Genomic DNA, 21,041 nt, shown 5'->3' on the forward strand with positions numbered 1-21,041 from the left:
AAGTTACCCACAGGACTATTTGTATGCACTAACTTCATTTGGGGGCCTCTAAATGCCAGATACTTTGGTAAACCTATGAACAATGGCCACCAAACTGTTTGGAGGAACCCTGACAATCATATTTAGGGTGCTTTTTCTTGATACGTAATGATACATGGGTGATATGGTGCTAGGAAGTTGAAGCTTTGATGCAATTTTCAGATATTTCACCAAAACCGACAATTTTGGGAAGGCCTTGCGACTCAGTAGTTTGGAGCAGAAAGGCATGGGTACCCATTTTAGATTCGGTAGAATGTGTCCTTTCCAAAAATATATGGTTTTGGGGTGTAAACGTATATTTCTGTGTTTTTACCCCACAAAAAATGCAGTCAATGTGTTTATTTTTTATTAGCTGAAGTTACCCACAGGACTATTTGTATGCGCTAACTTCATTTTGGGGCCTCTAAATGCCAGATACTTTGGTAAACCTATGAACAATGGCCACCAAACTGTTTGGAGGAACCCTGGCAATCATATTTAGGGTGCTTTTTCTTGGTACGTAATGATACATGGGTGATATGGTGCTGGGAAGTTGAAGCTTTTAGGAAATTTTCAGATATTTCACCAAAACTGACAATTTTGGGAAAGCCTTGCGACTCAGTAGTTTGGAGCAGAAAGGCATGGGTACCCATTTTAGTTTCGGTAGAATGTTTACTTTCTAAAAATATATGGTTTTGGGGGGTAAACGTATATTTCTGTGTTTTTACCCCACAAAAAATGCAGTCAATGTGTTGATTTTTCATTAGCTCAAGTTACTCACAGGACTATTTGTATGCGCTAACTTCATTTTGGGGCCTCTAAATGCAAGATACTTTGGTGAACCTATGAACAATGGCCACCAAACTGTTTGGAGGAACCCTGGCAATCATATTTAGGGTGCTTTTTCTTGGTACGTAATGATACATGGGTGATATGGTGCTGGGAATTTGAAGCTTTGAGGCAATTTTTAGATATTTCACCAAAACAGACAATTTTGGGAAGGCCTTGCGACTCAGTAGTTTGGAGCAGAAAGGCATGGGTACCCATTTTAGATTCGGTAGAATGTGTACTTTCCAAAAATATATGGTTTTGGGGGGTAAACATATATTTCTGTGTTTTTACCCCACAAAAAATGCAGTCAATGTGTTGATTTTTCATTAGCTGAAGTTACCTACAGGACTATTTATATGCGCCTAGGCGCACCCAGCCGCCCTAGGGGGACAGCAAGAGGATATTTCCTCTATAAGTCTGAGGCGGCATATCGATTTCCCACCATGCAAGTGGGATATCTTATCTTTCGTAGCTTTTTTATGTGTTTTTCTTATATCTTACTGTATGTTTTTTCTTTCTTTTGGGGCCCCAAGCTAAACTTTCTGTTTTTTCTCCCGATGGATTACAACCTTCTCAGAACAGACGACACAGGACAAGAGGGAAAAAATATTAAGGTACACGAAATAATAAGGTATTTAGAAAGGGAATGTGCTCAATTGTAAGCTATAATGTAAATGGGTTGAACGAACCAGTGAAGAGAAGTCAAATTCTCAATACGTGCAAAAAACTTCAAGCACATATAATACTATTCCAAGAAACACATTTTAAAGAGGGACATACCCCAAGGATAATGGACAGACACTATACACAGGCATACTACAGCAATAATCCCGAGAAAAAAGCAACAGGAGTTTTGATATTGATCCATAAAGACCTACCGTTTGTAATTCAAGAGAAAAAAGTAGATAAGGAAGGAAGATACATTATTATAAAGGGGAATCTAGGGGCTTTTAAGCTTACGATTGCTAATGTATATGCGCCCAATATAGCACAGGTAAATTTTTTAAAGAAATTTTTAGAAGATTTAAATAATTTTAAAGAAGGGGTAGTAATTATGGGAGGGGATCTCAACTTGATGTTCAATCCACTAATGGACTCTTCTAATGGGAAAGGCCATATATCCCATAAGGGGATCATTACTTTAAAAAAAAAATTGGAAGAACTATGTTTGGTTAACACGTGGAGAGTCCAACACCCGAAAGATAAAGATTATACACATTTTTCAAAAAAGTACAGGGTTTATACGCGGATAGATTATTTATTTAATTCACAAAGGGGGCTCCACTGGGCTACGGAGGCCAAAATTGTAACAAATCTGTTTTCGGATCACTACCCAATCCTTTTAAAGTTAAATATACCCCAAATAAATGACAAAGAATAGACATGGAGACTTAACGATTTATTGTTACATAAAAAAGACACAAAGGGCATAATAAGGAATATGTTGCAACAAATATTGAAAGAGAATTCGGGACCAGAGGTGGGGGTGGCGACACTGTGGGAAACCAAAAAATGTGTGCTCAGAGGACAGATGATAGCTCTTGGCAGTAAGCTAAAAAAAGAAAAAGAGAAACAAATTAATAACCTACTTAAAGAAATCTCGAACCTAGAGCAGATTCATAAAACAAGACTAACAGAAGATACCTTAGAACAATTGGAAAGGAGAAGAATTCAATTGAAAGCAATATTAGATCAGGGTTCTTATAAAGCATATATGAACAGTAAACAAAAAGGATACGAACTGGGGGATAAATGTAACAAATATTTTGCCCAAAAGTTAAAGAAAATGAACAGTGTAACTCATATTACAGCAATAAAAGGCAAGGATCATAAAACTTATTATGACACACAAAGTATTGTTAAAATATTTCAGCAGTACTATCAAACATTATACAGACTACAGGGAGGGGACAACCATAAAAGTGAATTGAAGGAAATTGATAAATTTATAGAGGAAGCACAACTACCATCTTTAGAAGTAAAAGACAGAAATACACTGGACTTACCTTTTACACCACAAGAAATAAGTGACACCATAGACTCGCTGGCCGTGGATAAGAGTCCAGGACCAGACGGTTTTAGTGCACTGTATTATAAAACGTACAAAACAGAATTAATACCCTTGATGTGTTCATATTACAATACAATTGATGGAAAGAGTGGGTTTCATAAACAGGCAAAAGAAGCTAATATTACAATTATCCCAAAAGAGGGGAAAGACCCCCAGCTCTGTGGAAGTTATAGGCCTATCTCCCTAATAAACATAGATTTAAAAATATACGCCAAAATAATAGCTAATCGAATGAAAAAATATTTACCAGATTTAATACATGAGGACCAGGCTGGGTTCATACTTAAAAGGGAGGGAAAAGACAACATCTATAAGATACTATCTTTATTGAAAATTGGGCAAAAGACCGGGCAAAAAGTAGAAGTTCCAACAATACTTCTCTCAATTGACGCTGAAAAAGCTTTTGATAGAGTGGGGTGGCCGTTTTTGGAAAGAGTTTTGAGGGGAGTTGGAATAGGGGAGATTACAATAAATCGCATACTAGCTCTATACAAAGACCCATATGCAAGAGTCAAAGTAAATGGTAAACTATCAGACCCAAAACACATCTGCAATGGAACTAGGCAGGGGTGCCCGCTATCACCATTGCTAATGGTAATGGTAATCGAGACATTATTGTCACATATTAGATTGGAAGCAAAGATAGAGGGATTGAAGTTTGAAAAGAAAGAATATAAGACAATAGCTTTTGCTGATGATATGCTAATCTTTGTTTCAAACCCGATGTCCTCCTTACCTAGCCTCCTATCACTTATAGAATACTTTGGAGTTCTATCAAACTTCAAGGTTAACCTCACAAAATCAAATATCTTGAGCATTAACATCTCAGAAAGTATGATGGACACTCTAACAGAGAATTTCCCTTTTAAAAAGGCAAACCATAGTATTAAATACTTAGGAGTCAATATAACCCCAAGTATGTATGATTTATATAACAGCAATTTTGTCCCTTTGCTGTCAACATTAGAGGAGAAGGTTAATAAATGGAACAAAATAAATTTATCATGGATGGGAAGAATACAAGCATTGAAAATGTTCTTGATGCCTAAACTGAACTATTACCTACAGGCTCTGCCAATCAGTTTACCAGCTGCTTTCTTCAAAAAAATTAAATCCTTATTTACAAAATTTATTTGGAATGGCAAACAGGCTAGGATTCAATACAAACAATTAATATTACCATTACATCGAGGAGGGTTAGCTATCCCAGATGCCTGGTTATATTATATCTCAATTCACTTAAGCCGCATTAAACAATGGGCAGGGGAAGAAAGGATGAAAGAATGGGCAGCGATAGAAAACCAGTGGGCAGGGATACCTCTGTCAAATCATTTATGGTGTGAGCCCAAAGATATATCAGACAAGGTGAAAGCCCACCCTTTAATTTCAACCACACTTAGGATCTGGTATGGTAACAGAACAAGGTTGAAGTTGACCAAACGGCCATATATATTACAACCTTTAATAAATAACACTTCATTTAAACCTAGCACGGAGAGAGGTGCATTTGGGAACTGGCGGACATTCGAGGGGAGAACAACTAGAATCGGTGATCTCTTGGAAAATAACAAATTGATCCCATTAATTGATATCCAAAAGAAATGGGGAAAACATGTTAGAGATGTATGGAACTATCGTTTACTGCAAAATTATACCTATAAATATAAAGAGGAGGACTGGGACAGAGAATTGACTAAATGGGAAATATTACTGGATAGTAAAGAGGTCCCCAATAAATTAGTTTCAAACATATACAAACTCTTGGTATCAAACATCTCACTGTGTAAAAACATAGCTCTTAGGGAATGGGAAAAAGACTTGGGTATAGAGATTCCCCCTGAGATGTGGAATAAGATTGTGCTACAAGCCCATAAATCATCCAGAGCTGTTAGAACGAGGGAAATGAATTTCAAAATAGTCACCAGATGGCACCTTACTCCAAGTAGGTTAAATAGGATGTTTCCCACACTCACAGATGCATGCTGGAGATGTGGCAAGGAGAGGGGGACACACACACATATTTGGTGTAAGTGTAAAGAATTGCAAGACTATTGGGGTGAAATCCTTAAAGTAATAAAAGAAATAACTAACTCTAATCTGTCGTTGGATAACGCCCCTTTGATTCTGCTAAGCTTTGATAGGGATAAGAAGGGACTATTAAGAGATCCACTTACCTTACACCTGCTGGATGCAGCCAGGTCAATAGAGATGTCGCGAACTGTTCGCCGGCGAACTTGTTCGCGCGAACATCGGGTGTTCGCGCTCGCCGGAAGTTCGCGAACGTCGCGCGACGTTCGCCATTTTGGGTTCGCCATTGTTGGCGCTTTTTTTTGCCCTCTCACCCCAGACCAGCAGGTACATGGCAGCCAATCAGGAAGCTCTCCCCTGGACCACTCCCCTTCCCTATAAAAACCGAAGCCCTGCAGCGTTTTTTCACTCTGCCTGTGTGTGCTGAAGAGATAGTGTAGGGAGAGAGCTGCTGCCTGTTAGTGATTTCAGGGACAGTTGAAAGTTTGCTGGCTAGTAATCGTTTTGATACTGCTCTGTTATTGGAGGGACAGAAGTCTGCAGGGGTTTGAGGGACATTTAAGCTTAGGTAGCTTTGCTGGCTAGTAATCTACCTTCTACTGCAGTGCTCTGTATGTAGCTGCAGTGGGCAGCTGTCCTGCTTCTGATCTCATCTGCTGACTGCTGCAATAACAGTAGTCCTTGTAAGGACTGCTTTTATTTATTTTTTTGTTGTTTTACTACTACTACTACTACTACTATAAGAGCCCAGTGCTATTAGTCTAGCAGTGTTGGGGAGTGGGACTGGTGTGCTAATCTGCTGCTCCTAGTAGTTCAGCAGCACCAACTTTAATTTTTTTTTTTTAATATTCATTTTTTTTTTATTTTACTTTTTTTTATTTTACTACCGCTGTAGTAGTGTATAAGTTGACCTTTTAGGCATTATTTGCCCTGTAGGCATTATTTGCACACTGTTTTCTTCAACCCGCCATCTAGCTGTGTGACCTTGTTCACATTCTGTCTAAATATCCATAATATTACCGTCTCCAGAAAAAACACCGGAGTGACTTTTTTCAAGCAGCCATAATATATTTTACGTAATCCGTATCCACCGCTGTAGTAGTGTATACGTTGACCTTGTAGGCATTATTTGCACACTGTTTTCTTCAACCCGCCATCTAGCTGTGTGACCTTGTTCACATTCTGTCTAAATATCCATAATATTACCGTCTCCAGAAAAAACACCGGAGTGACTTTTTTCAAGCAGCCATAATATATTTTACGTAATCCGTATCCACCGCTGTAGTAGTGTATACGTTGACCTTGTAGGCATTATTTGCACACTGTTTTCTTCAACCCGCCATCTAGCTGTGTGACCTTGTTCACATTCTGTCTAAATATCCATAATATTACCGTCTCCAGAAAAAACACCGGAGTGACTTTTTTCAAGCAGCCATAATATATTTTACGTAATCCGTATCCACCGCTGTAGTAGTGTATACGTTGACCTTGTAGGCATTGTTTGCCCAGTTTTTTTGGCCGCAGCCACTGAAGCACAGAGGCCAGAAAAAATATGCCATATAAATGCTGAAAATAGTAATTTTTTGCCATACGTTGACCCAACGTATATGGCAAGAAATGACTATTTTCAGCATTTATATGGCATATTTTTTCTGGCAACTGTGCTTCAGTGGCTGCGACCAAAAAAATGCATATTTTCTGCATTTATATGGCATAATTTTTCTGGCCTCTGTGCTTCAGTGGCTGCAACCAAAAAAATTTCTATTTTCAGCATTTATATGGCATAATTTTTCTGGCCTCTGTGCTTCAGTGGCTGCAACCAAAAAAATTTATATTTTCAGCATTTATATGGCATAATTTTTCTGGCAACTGTGCTTCAGTGGCTGCGTCCAAAAAAACTGGGCAAACAATGTCTACAAGGTCAACGTATGGCGAAAAATTACTATTTTCAGCATTTATATGGCATATTTTTTCTGGCAACTGTGCTTCAGTGGCTGCGTCCAAAAAAACTGGGCAAACAATGCCTACAAGGTCAACGTATGGCAGTTGTTTAAAGAGAACAGTAGATTACTAGCCAGCAAAGCTACCTAAGCTAAAATGTCCCTCAAATCCCTGCAGACTTCTGTCCCTCCAATACAGAGCAGTATCAAGCAGATTACTAGCCAGCAAGCTTACTATCATCTGTCCCTGAAATCACTAACAGCTCTCCCCCTACACTATCTCTTCCAAGCACACACAGGCAGATTTTTCAGATACATTTTTGCCCTTGATCCCCCTCTGGCATGCCACTGTCCAGGTCGTTGCACCCTTTAAACAACTTTAAAATCATTTTTCTGGCCAGAAATGTCTTTTCTAGATGTTAAAGTTCGCCTTCCCATTGAAGTCTATGGGGTTCGCGAACCGTTCGCGAACCGCTCGCATTTTTGCGCAAGTTCGCGAATATGTTCGCAAACTTTTTTTCCGACGTTCGCTACATCACTACAGGTCAATAATACCAAGAAACTGGAAGCAGAAGGGCCCATTAAGCAGTATGGAATGGAGGCTGGAAGTAGAACACACTAGAAAAATGGAAGAGATAACATACATTATACACAATAAGAGTAACATATATTGGGATGTCTGGGAACCTTGGGTTAGGTATTTAAATAAATCGAGTTAAATGGGCTGTTAACCAGAATATGTACTTAGGGTGACTCCTCACTAGTAAAGATAGGAACGCATTAAGGAGGGGGTAAAGGGAGTTAGGTGATACAATAAATGCAGTTACAGGTTCCAGCAACCCTAAAGGTTGGAGATACGGTTGGAGGGTAAGGCAGTGGATGCCTGAGGCACCCAGCTGTGAGTTAGCCAGGGCCCTATATACCCCTATATACTTTTCTATACTCTTACTTTATTTCACTCTTTTCTTTTCTCTTTTCTTATTTGTTTATTTGTTTTTGTTTGAGGTATTGTATTGTATTTGAAAAATTTGTTAAAATAAACAATAAAAAAAAAAAAAAAAAAAATTCATTTTGGGGCCTCTAAATGCCAGATACTTTGGTAAACCTATGAACAATGGCTACCAAACTGTTTGGAGGAACCCTGGCAATCATATTTAGGGTGCTTTTTCTTGGTATGTAATGATACATGGGTGATATGGTGCTGGGAAGTTGAAGCTTTTAGGAAATTTTCAGATATTTCACCAAAACTGACAATTTTGGGAAAGCCTTGCGACTCAGTAGTTTGGAGCAGAAAGGCATGGGTACTCATTTTAGATTCGGTAGAATGTGTACTTTCCAAAAATATATGGTTTTGGGGGGTAAACGTATATTTCGGTGTTTTTACCCCACAAAAAATGCAGTCAGTGTGTTGATTTTTCAGTAGCTGAAGTAAAGTCCTGGACAATTTGGATGTGCTAACTTCATATTGGGGTCTCTAAATGCCAGGTACTTTGGTAATCCTATGCACAATGGGGATCAAACTGTTCAGTGGACCCCTGGCAATCATATTCAGGGTGCTTTTTCTTGGTATCTAATATAGTGTGTGATATGCGGAGCAGCAAAATAAAACCTTTGAAGTGATTTTTCAAAATTTTGATACATTTTGATAAAAAACGCTACGTTCAGACAAGCTTTGATGTTTGGTAGTTAGGAGTAGAGAGACACAGTTACCCATTTTGGAATCGGCAGAATGTGTACTTTCCAAAAATATATGGTCTTCTGGGGTAAACATACTGTTTCAGGATTTTGTGGCCTTGGAATCAAAAGTATGCCGTTTTCTGCCTTCTGCTTTCAAAATTCGGTAATATACTGCCGGTAGTTTTTGCTGTACAGATGTCCTAAATCTTCCTAAAACTATACATATTTGGTATTGGCATGTTCAAGAGACATGAGGCTTTCCAAATCAGTTGGATTTTCATGCGTAAAATGAAATATTTTTCAGGTATAAGTTCATATATTGTGAAAAATAGGAATTTTTCATTTTTTTTTTGTATTTAGCACTATAAATCTTTTTGCAGAGGTGGAAATACAAGAAAACTCAGGCAGATTTAGAAAGCTCAGTTTCTCCCGAAAAAAACAATGTATAGTTTTCCTAGCTGAACTATAGGTTTCCCCTCAGAAAATGCCCCTAAAGTGAGAGAGCACAGAATGTTTCAAAAACGTCTGGCATTTCGCGTAACCAAATTGGTCAATTCTGCTGGCACTTAAAGGGTTAACCAACATTAATGAACAAGGAGCTTTTGGAGACAGCTTTAGGCAGCTATGACGGAATGCAAATATCATGTTGTTATGGTTAGAGGCATAGAGCTATTACAAAATCATACATCTATGCAGCTGAAACATTATTTGGGCTACAATACACTCCAGATCAGCTTGTTTGTGGGAAACAAATGTTGATAGGCACGGCCCTATCACAGACACGCAGTATGAGATGTAAATAAACAAGGCAGTGCATCTCCCCTTCACTGCACCTCTCCGGCTAATAAGTGGCTGTCAGTCAGCCTCTGAGCAGCGCGCATGCGCCAAGCGTCCTGCTTGGGACACAATGCTGCTGTCATGATAGGCAGCGCTAACGTTGGGCTAGGCATGAGGAGAAGGTGGTGGCAGTGAGGCAGTCCGTATGGATGCTCCAAGCTCCAGGAATCCCCACTGCACCTCCGCCTTCTCGAGAGGTTCTTTTAGATTTTTGCTTTTTTATTTTGCCGCAAAGTAGCCGGACACTGACCCCCTTGCAGCATGCTGACTCAGCAGTCGACTCAGCGCACTGACATCCAGGCTGCAGACTCCACGGGTGAGTGCGGGTTTGCGCGGAGGTGGTAAGTGGGACAAATTGAGTCTTTGCAAAGCTGCCCGACCGGCGCAAGGGTTAATAGGTCACGAGCTGTGTTTTGCTTGGGCCGTAATTAGGCGCTTGTTGATGTCATCGGCTTCCCTTACTATTGGGGGCAGCGGCGAGTGTTTGTGTGTGACTTACGGGCTCTGCTCTGCAGCCTGTGTTGTAAGGCACAGACTGCCCTGATTTATGAAGGCAATTCCAATAGCTGCAGCATGGAGGATTCATCTTACTTAAAAGAACATGCGGAGACGTATTACTAGCAGAGGTGCTGAAGTGGCCAGGTGGTGTCACCCACAACAAATTGAGCAGCACTGTGCAATAGACTGGTGTATACAGTAAACATAAACACTACATACAGACATGGGCTGCTATTAGAGACAGCTAGGATCCTGCTAGTTAGAGCTCCCAATCTGGGTTACTGACTGGTTGCTAGGGGTTACTGCATTTTGTAAATCAGGTCTTTTACTGATGTTAAAATAAAAACCTCTGGCGGTATGTCCAACGTTGGCCGTACTGCCAGAGATTTCAATTACCGGCAATGGAGAGGCATTTTCTGGAGATTAGTCAAAAAAATAGCAGGCAACAAATCTTTCCGTGTGCCACTAGCCTAAAGTGAAATCGGCAATAGATCATGCATACATAGCAAATTACAGATAACCTTTTAGAAATGCTATACTTACCTGTAACTTGATGTCATATTGTCCAGAATCGTCTTATGAGCACTTTTGTTGTTTACATTTTTTTGTTTGCATTTGCATTACATCATGAAAAGAGGAATGCATAAGCTCATGTTACTGATGCAGGGAAAGGTCTCCTTTAAGCAGGTTGATAAAGATGTGCTGCTGCAGATGACAGGGTCACTTGATTTAGGGAAAAGGGCACAGTCATGATTAGGGTAGGTGCACACAGACACTTTTTTCCCAGTGGGCTTCTCTATCAGGGATTGTCATGGTGATCAAAACACCAGTACTACCTATGTATATATAAATATATTTAGTCATAAATTAGGGATGGGCGCATTTTTTCCGCCTTGTTTCGTCGTGGAAATCACGCCCATAGACTTGTATGACATTGCTTGTCAAAAAAAAGACTCGCATCAAAAAAATTCTTTTGACGGCCATAGACTTTAATGGGCGTCGGCGACATTTTGCCAACTGCAAATTTTTGCAGAAACGAAACAGGTCAAATTCGCCCATCCCTAGTCATAATAATAGTAAGTGGAGTATTGGGAGAGAATGCTGAGAACTGTGTCCTCTTTCTATTCTTGCTCAGTGTGCTATAGGGTTAGCTTTGCCTATTCTAATATATTGGTAGCTGAGAGCATTTTGGTTCCCACTGGAAGGACTGAACAAATCCAAACAACTCCTTCGCTCAAAAATATCATGGTGAGGAGGGTCACTATCCTGTTTCTTGTGCAGAGTTTGGTGTATTCATATACACAGGGTACTGGGGAATATGGCAAGCAATACGTTTCAGCAGTTTAGTAATTTGATCTATGAGCTAAATGTTGTATATATATATCAGAGAACACCACACAGCTTCATTATATTCAGCTTGAAAAAGGAACCAAAATGTTCTGAACGCTTGTTGAAATCAGTTTAGTATATGATATATCCCTATACCAGGATAGTAGTAGTCACTGAGGAGCTCCTGATCATTCTGCCAAGTACTTCTGCACAGGGAATAGAACTCTGAGGTGACTTCTAGGTGAGGTGACATTTAGCCAAATAAGAAAAAATATAATTCTAACCAAATAATCCTATATACAGTCATAGCAAATGTTCAATGAAAGTTGTATCTGCCTTGTCTTTTGTGTTCTGGTGGTTGCAGGGGCGTAACTACAGAGGAAGCAGACCCAGCGGTTGCAGGGGGGCCCAGGCAGTATAGGGGCCCCATGAGGACCTAATTCATACACAATTTCAATAAATATTGGTCAAAACGGTCAATCTCTAGACATTTTGGGGGCTGAAAAATAATTTGCTGTGGGGCCCAGTAATATCTAGTTACGCCACTGGGTGGTTGTAACTTTTGAAATAATGCAGCAGAGGCCAGTTTATAAGCAGAGATGGGAAGAAACATGCCCGATTTGATTCTGCTACATTGTTTCTGGAGACAACTATTGAAATTGTGGAATGGATGTGTATTGGAATACTGCTGAGAATTACATTTTGTTTCATAAGGCAGACATGTAATTGTTTATGCACTGACGAGGCAGGCAATGAGATCCCAATGACGCCCATAGACTTTAATGGGCGTCGGTGACATTTCGCCGGCAGCAAATTTTTGTCGAAACCAAACGGGTCAAATTCGCCCATCCCTAGTAACAGAGTTTATTATAAGGTAGGTTACTGTCAGAAACTGAGGGTAGGTTTTAGTAACTGAGGGATGGTCCGTATTATATGGCAGGACGATATCAGTAACTGTAGGACAGAGTTAATAATAAGGTAGGTCACTGTCAATAAGTGCTGGATGGTTTGTATTACAAGGCAGGAGGGTATCTGTTACTGTGGGACAGAGTCTATAATAAAGTATGTCACTGTCAGTAACTTTGGGATGATGTGTATTATAAGGCAGGAGGGTAGCAGTAACTGTGGGAAGGTGTGTATTGTAAGGCAGGACGGTATCAGTAACTGTCGGATGGTGTGAATTATAAGGTAGGATTGTATTAGTGACTGTTGCATGATGTGTATTTTAAGGCAGGATAGTATCAGCAACTGTGGCATGGTGCATATTATAATGCAGAATGGTATTAGTAACCGTGGGATTGTGTGTATTATAAGGCAAGAGGGTATCAGTGACTTATTAACGCATTTTTGTTGTAGGGGTGTATGCCATCTCACAGTGAGAGCTGTGCACAGGTCCAATATCACATATTGCATATAAATTAAAGACTTGCACAGCATCTCACTTAAAACATTTATTTGTGCAATTCAAACAAACTACAATTCACATAAGCCTTACATGGCATTTCAACATCACACATCACAATGCAGTGTCACCCCCCCAGTCTGCCTACCTTATGTACAGCCACTCCCTCCTGACGCGTTTCACGCTATTGGGTGCTTCATCAGAGGTCATATCCCTTAAATACCCATTGGTTATACCATATACATCTTGAAGGGTTTAATCATTCAACTATTTATGTACAAGCTTCATCAAATAGTAGCCAAAAGCTTAATGTATAGTATACAGCCCTTCATTTTTGAAACCTGATAGATTGTTATTTCAATCTTATATGTAAATGTTTTTAGAAAAAATTACATAGCTTAGAAATAAGGATATGACCAGATGCATTAATGTGAAAAACAAACTCACCAAAAAAACTGAAGAAATAAAACACATTTCTATTCTTCCCATCTAAAAGTATATATTTCATGAAAAAAAGTACATATGTGCCATACGATTTCATAGAAAAATTACCTATCATTGATATTTTTACTATTAAAGTGCACTAGTGCAACTCAATTCATAAATATACTCAATATATTAAATATAAAAAATGTTTTAGTGAGTTAATAATTACTTTAATGTTTAAAATCTTAGTTTTAAAACCAACATTTTAGTTTCTTTTCTGTATAATTTGGACATGACTCTATTGTTTTCTGTATAGAAAGTTAAATCTAGAAAATCTATGTGTTCTGTATGGTATTGCATGGAGAACTTAATGTCATAAGGGTTATCCTTAACATAGTCGAGAAAACCGTTTAACTCATTCATAGGGCCACTCCATACCATGATGACATCATCGATGTAACAATGCCATCCCATGATGTCATCATTGTAGGGGTTATCTACACCAAAAATATACTCCTCCTCCCACATTGGCATAAACAGGCCGGCATATGAGGGTGCAAACTTTGTCCCCATAGCCGTAGCTGTAATTTGGCGATATATTTGTCCATTAAAGGACATAATGTTGTGTGACAGAATAAATTTAATGGCTTCCAGCAGAAAATCAATTTGTGTTCTTGACTGCAGAAACCTGTTTAAAAACATATTCACTGCCTTCAAACCATCCACGTGATTTATTCGTGAGTACAAGGACTGCACATCCAAAGTGACCCAAATGTAATTTGTCTTCCAATCCAAAGTGCTGATTTTACAGATCGCATCTTGACTATCTCTTAAATACACTGGCGTGGTAACCACGATTTCTTTCAGAAACTAGTCCACATATTCGCTTAGGCATTCACTTAAACTACCTATCCCAGAGACTATCAGTCTTCCGGTCTTCCGGGAGGGGATCAGTGACTGTTGGACTGTGTGTATTATAAGGCAGGATGGTATCAGTAACTTTGGGATGGTGTGTATTATAAGGCAAGAGGGTATCAGTGACTGTGTGATGGTGTGTATTACAAGGCAGTATGGTATCAGTAACTGTGGGATGGTGTGTATTATAAGGCAAGAAGGTATTAGTGACTGTGGGATGGTGTGTATTATAATGCAAGAGGGTATCAATGACTGTAGGATGATGTGTATTATAAGGCAGAATGGTATCAGTAAATGTGGGGTGGTGTGTATTATAAGGTAGGCTGGTATCAGTGACTGTGGGATGATGTGTATTATAAAAAAGGAGGGTATCAGTGACTGTGGGATGGTCTTACATCTATAAATCTCATTTAGTTAGTGCCTAACAATTTGGGAGGTACTCCACAGGCGATTTCGGCGCGATCTGACACGTTGCCCAAAAACGCAGGCATCAAGTCGGATGCAACGGAAATAAGGTAAGCAACAGGAATGGTGTTGCAGCATTTGTTCGACATCCGACTTGACACCTGCGTTTTTGTGCAGCGCGTCAATCACCCGTGGAGTTCCTCCCTTACTCCTGTAAGTACATGGTTATATTGTGGCCCCTCATCACAGTATTAGACAATAGATACAAATAAATGTGGTAGTCATACATACATACATACATACATACATACATACATACATACATTTTTATATGTTGTGTTACTTTTTTTTTACCCTATGGTCCCATGGACCTTATGAATTAGTATAATATTTAGTATGTCCAATCAGTATTGGGGTTTGGTGGTTTATGGGAAATATATAACCATAGGGGCATATTTGCAACACAGCATTAACATAAAGAAACTAAACAGTAAGCTTGGTTGCTATGGGTTACTGCACTCATGCCAAATAACACAAATGTAATAGCTTAATTTCTCTCCTAGTGCTCGTATAGCCAGCTCATTGACATTATAGAGAGCCATCAAAACTAGATTTTTGGTCTGTGGATAAATACCATAAATGTTGGCCAATGACCTTGTGGGTTCAGCCATAATCTGCATGATGAATTTTCTCTTTGTTTGTTGTTGCTATAAAGGATCCAGAATACTATAACTATAGTAAATACACCATGCTTACTATATATGCAATGTAACCACAATGTAAGGCTTTTGGACAGAAGAGGCCTACTTCAGTCAGTGGTTATTATATCTTCAGTTACACTCAGGGATATGGTGCCTGTTTTATTTACTGTCTGGAACAGTAAGCTTTCTCACAGATTTGTAATAAGGGGGCTCATTGGTCACACAGATATTATAAAGGTAATATAGTATATTATAAAGGTAATATAGTATATGCATTGTGACTGCTGCCTGGCTAAGAGCTTGTTCATATTCGGAGCCTTTCTATCGTGTGCAAGCATTATAATAATATATTGAGGCATTAGATAGAGACAGATAAAGAGCTGGGTGCATGTTGGCTTGCTTGTATGAATTATTTTGCCGCTGTGGGGTGGCTGTCTGATGATGAAAGGCATTTCCAGGCAGGCAAAATCTCATTATGATTTCTGCATGCATGCTCAGCCTGCTTAGTTCTCTGTAAAATGTGTGTGATGCTTCTCCGTGCCCTATATATACCTTTCAGATTCCCTCAGATAAACACCCTCCTGCCTTTGTTCTTGGCCCTAAGCATCACAAAGCATCACACATGTACCTTGAAGGGAAAAAAATGAATCAAAGGGCATATTGTATTGTTTTAAAATATTTGGATGACTGATTAATGGTGGCAAGTCTTTAAAGCTCACCATACACATAAAGATTTGCTCGGTTGACGTGGTCACCAAATGAGTGAATGTTTGCCCAATCTGGCCACCTACACTCTGGGCAGTTTGGTCTGATTCGTTCATTTGGCTGCAGGGCCAAGGATTGGATCATAACAGGCAGTGCAGGCCCATTGAGAGAGCACTAACATGTTTTTTTAAACCTGCATAATACATATCTGGGCAATTTTCAGCCGGATAACTATTGGTGGAGCTGCCAGGGAGGGCCCAAACTTGAGCAGATAAGCATCTGATTCGGTCTGAAGGGCCTGAATCTTCAACTTAGATCTGCCCATATAAAGGCACCATATGCACTCCTCATTGTATACCATTATCTGTACTTGTAAGGTGGCCCACCGATCCTGACTATCCAGGTACTATTGGGCAGATATAAAAAAGTAAAAAAAAAAATATTATGCTACCACCACAAAAGATGCAGGGTTTATAGGTCCCAAATGTCTCAGCAATTCCAGGTCCAGGGAAGAGTGATGGGAATGTATTTATTTTTCCTTTCTGTATGGGAGCAATAATAAATAGGATATATATTCTATCCTATATAATAAAGTCCAAGTGTCTCTTCGTCCAGTCCCTGTGTCCGTGGGATTGCGCTACTGCGCATGTGCCCCATGGACAGGGCCGGAAGTAGGCAGAGTAGGCGCCTATCAAAGCCTATCAGTGACTCATAACACACCCCTCTTATATTACCGTACCTCCCGCCTGCCCAATCTATCTGTACCTCCCGGCTGCCCAATCTATCTGTACAGTTTTACACGGACACCTTGCTGGTTGCAGTAAAAAATGAATGAGCCAGAAAGCAAACTTTTTTTCCTCACCTGGCTAAGAGCTCTAAAAACACCACATTACTGCAGCAGCCCGAGAACACCAGGCCCACGGCTAAAGCTGGATGCATGATCACAAGAGAGATATTTAGTTTTCTAGCCTTACAGTTTGTCGGCCATTAGACAAATCCAACTACAACATCCAGCAAGCGCAGTTTATACAGAAGTACGTACACATGTCAGGGGCTGCAACGTCGACTTTAACTCTTTCAGTGGATGGGCTACTATTATTTTTTTTCAGTAAGGGCAAGTTATAGGTTGCGGCATTTCCACGTGTACAAGTTTAGATGTGTCAACGACAGATGGTATTTTTCGCGCCTTCTCCGTAATGTAGCCGGTTCGCAATGAAGTGTGTGGCGCCGGCGCGCAATGAAGAGAACTGGCGCTGGAGAAAATCAGATGACTGGGCTGGCCTTATTTTTTGATGGTTCCTGCTGGCACAGGTACATGGGGGCAATGTTTATTGCTGGCACAACAGGTACAGATTTGGGGGCATATTTATGGCTGACTGCTGGTACAGGTACAGATTTGGGGGCATATTTATGGCTGACTGCTGGTACAGGTACAGATTTGGGGGCATATTTATAGCTGACTGCTGGCACAGGTACAGATTTGGGGGCATATTTATGGCTGACTGCTGGCACAGGTACAGATTTGGGGGCATATTTAAGGCTGACTGCTGGCACAGGCACAGATTTGGGGACATATTTATGGCTGACTGCTGTCACAGGTACAGATTTGGGGGCATATTTATGGCTGACTGCTGGCACAGGTACAGATTTGGGGGCATATTTAAGGCTAACTGCTGGCACAGGTACAGATTTGGGGGCATATTTATGGCTGACTGCTGGCACAGGTACAGATTTGGGGGCATATTTAAGGCTGACTGCTGGTACAGGTACAGATTTGGGGGCATATTTATGGCTGACTGCTGGCACAGGTACAGATTTGGGGGCATATTTATGGCTGACTGCTGGCACAACAGGTACAGATTTGGGGGCATATTTATGGCTGACTGCTGGTACAGGTACAGATTTGGGGGCATATTTATGGCTGACTGCTGGCACAATTACAGATTTGGGGGCATATTTATGGCTGACTGCTGGCACAATTACAGATTTGGGGGCATATATATGGCTGACTGCTGGCACAGGTACAGATTTGGGGGCAATATTTATATAAATGAAAAGTTTCATCAATGTGTTGTAAGGTTTGTTTATTGAAAAACTGTAATGGTAAGGTGGGAAATGGTAATACAGGATGAGGGGGGTGCTAATTGAAGTCCTTGCCTAGGGTGCCAAACTACCTTGGCCCGGCCCTGCCCACGGATATGTTCTAGCGCCCGTTAATTTAACGGGCTTAATGTCTAGTATATATATATATAATCCGTGAAGAGCCGGCACAACTCGTAATTCGTATATATATATATATATATATATATATATATATATATATATATATATATATATATATATATATATATATATATATATATATACACAAACAAGGGAAAGTTGTGCTCACCACTATTTTTTAAAACCATTAGGCAGGGCTGCAATGCGGTTGTGACCACAAAATACATATAGTCAAATACAAGAGTCCTCTGCACTCAACCCATTATCAATATATTTAAGACAGCGACATTTAGTGCATGCTGCTACTAAAAAATGCCTTACCCTTTAAACAAAACAGGGATTGTTTGTCCATATATTGCAATATATTTAAGCTGGCCAACTACGTCAAAGTCATCCCATATCTGGCCAGTCCTATGCTCAATTTTATCTTATTCATTAAGAATTCTATTGCTGTTTTTTTTTGTTGGGCTGCAGGACAATTTTAATGTGGTCACATGATACAAATATGCTAACTCGCCTGTACCTCCATTGCAGTACAAATAACAAATAATACCAGAGTATGAAGAAATCTGGATATTGGAGAGGGGAGATACTGAATGAAGAAGTTTTAAGAAAGATATCTTTTTTTGGAAACTCTGTACTTGCAGTAACTCAGTGACATGACCCACAGCACACACCATTATGTCATCTGGTCTCTATTGGCACTTTAAAGGGGAACTATCGCGAAAATGAAATTTTAAAATAAGGTTGACAACAGTGGACCCCAAATACTTCTCCATTTGAAAACATTGAGTTGCTATTTAGGGTTCCCCACTAGTAAGTTGCATGCAAGATGTACGGCTAATTCTCCTGTATTTTACAGCTTTGCAATTTAGTGTTGGATCTGTAAATGAGCCCTTACCTCCTTTGCTGAGTTAGTATTGTGATACTGTAGGCTCACCATTAGCCCCACGTTGCTCACTTGGGTAGGAGACTTGGCACTGACATGGTGAACGGGTTACTAAAGCAAGGGAATTGTCTCTGTCACACTTCTGCACATTTCAATGGAATGCTTCAATTTACTTTGGAGCTCAACAGTACATCTACTTTTTGCTATGAGGGCCATTTGGTGAGGTGAAAATGTGTGAGGGTCGACCATTCAGCCTGCCACCGCTATCCCTATCAAGGTATCTAGCTTGTGATCAGTATCATTCCAGGATCATTCACTCCCAGAGATGGATGCGTACACGGCGTTTAGGAAGTGGAAAAGTGGAGTCTGTTTGGGCCGATTCTCTGCGCCTCATTTAAACAAGGAATCGTGTACCATAGCAGTAATATTTGGGCAGATTAGTGAAACTATCTGCCACTTGGTCTATACTGCTGCCTGTGTGCTGAAGGTGTTAGCAATAGACACGTACTGGCACATAGTGACGCGCCGCTGAAGGTGTTACTGACACGTAGTGACGCGCCACTCTCACATACTTCTTTAGGGCTGAAGATGTCAATAGATGTACTGACGTGCCAGTACAGTAAACTCAAGAAGTATGCAAGATCGGTGCGCCACTACGTGCCAGTATATGTCTATTGCCATGCGATTGTTTACTGTTTACCCTGTTAAAGGGATACCTTTCTTCTGACTCCTGTGAGGCACTTCATGCAAACACAAACCAAGGGCACGCACACATGCTAGGTTACCTCAGCCAATGAATGGACATCTTTTACTCTCGCACTTCCTTCTGTTCTGTGACACAGAACATTACAAAATAGTCAAGATTCTTTGATAGGTCCATTATTAGGATACAACTGCTAGGTTTTTATTCAGAATGAGTTGTTCCATGTGCGCACATTTGTGATCTGCAGAGGTATTGGCAGACGGCATGGTTCATGTAGGAAAACAGGTTGTAGGTTGGGCTCAGTGTCCTACTGGCTACCTGGATACCAGGAAAACTCCCAGTGGGTCCAGGAATCTATTCCTAACCATTCCATGATCATTCCTTATTCCTGTATGGCAAGCAGTAGACAGAAGGATAGATTATAGTATGTAAAAACAAGAGACTAGAAGAGTAAAAGGGTGAGTGAGGACAAGAAGATAAATACTTTTGAGATTGGACCTAAGGTTTTTTGGAGGGGTCTCTGGTATTCCAGTCCAGTCAGTGCAGTGCCTGCGTGTGGAAGGCTCCATGACTAAGGCATGGGGCCCCTGAGGTGGTAGCCCCAGGCCCCCAGTCTGATGCTGTTCCAGTCCAACACTGGTTGGGCTGCATGTATGAGCATTTAGATAAATATTGGATGTATGTCCATGCTTAGGTCTCTGGTTTAATGCGGTGGTGCACCTTTAAGTTAACTTTTAGTATGTTATAGAATGACTAATGCTAAGCCACTTTTTAAATAGTCGTCATGGTGTTTTTTATATGCATTCTTCATTTGACTCTTTCCAGCTTTCAAATGGGGGTCACTGACCCCATCTAAAAAACAAATGCTCTGTAAGGCTATAAATTTATTGTTATTGCTAATTTTTATTACTAAGACCTCTATTCAGGGCCTCTCCAATTTATATTCCAGTCTCTTATTCAAATCATGGCATGGTTGCTAGGGTATTTTGGACCCTAGCAACCAGATTGCAGAAATTGCAAACTGGAGAGCTGCTGAATAAAAAGCTAATAATTAAAAAAACACAAATAATAAAAAAAGAAAACCAATTGCAAATTTTTCAGAATATCACTTTCGGCATCATACTCAAAGTTAACTCAAAGGTGAACGACACCTTTAAGGTATATTGTTTGGACATAAGGAAATTCTTATTTCTTCATATAAATGTATGTAAAAGTAACTGCTTTAAGAACACTGCTCTGCATAATGAGACAGTTCCCTCTTTGTGGGGTCTGTGCATATGCGCAGTAAAGGGTGTGCGTGCTAGGGCAATCGGTAGTGATGTGTAGAGGGGGTGCCTGATGTATCCGGCACCTGCTACAATTTAATATGTGTTACTGGATGCAGTGCTGTGAAGTTTCCAAGGCAGCTGGAAATGTCAAAATTATATGTTTGTGCACTCATTG

General features: G+C 40.1%; 1 protein-coding gene across 1 annotated transcript in view; it reads left to right on the plus strand.

Annotated features, from left to right (window-relative positions):
* Positions 1-9,439: 9,439 nt before the first annotated feature.
* Positions 9,440-21,041, plus strand: part of tmem255a.S (transmembrane protein 255A S homeolog) — a 33,286-nt gene continuing 21,684 nt past the window's right edge. Inside the window, exon 1 of the mRNA XM_018232960.2 lies at positions 9,440-9,718. Within this exon, the coding sequence (XP_018088449.1) occupies positions 9,664-9,718 (55 nt within the window). The 5' untranslated portion in view covers positions 9,440-9,663. The remainder of the gene's footprint in view (positions 9,719-21,041) is intronic.

Source organism: Xenopus laevis, chromosome 8S (assembly GCF_017654675.1).
Source record: "Xenopus laevis strain J_2021 chromosome 8S, Xenopus_laevis_v10.1, whole genome shotgun sequence".
Classification (NCBI taxonomy): Eukaryota; Metazoa; Chordata; class Amphibia; order Anura; family Pipidae; genus Xenopus; species Xenopus laevis.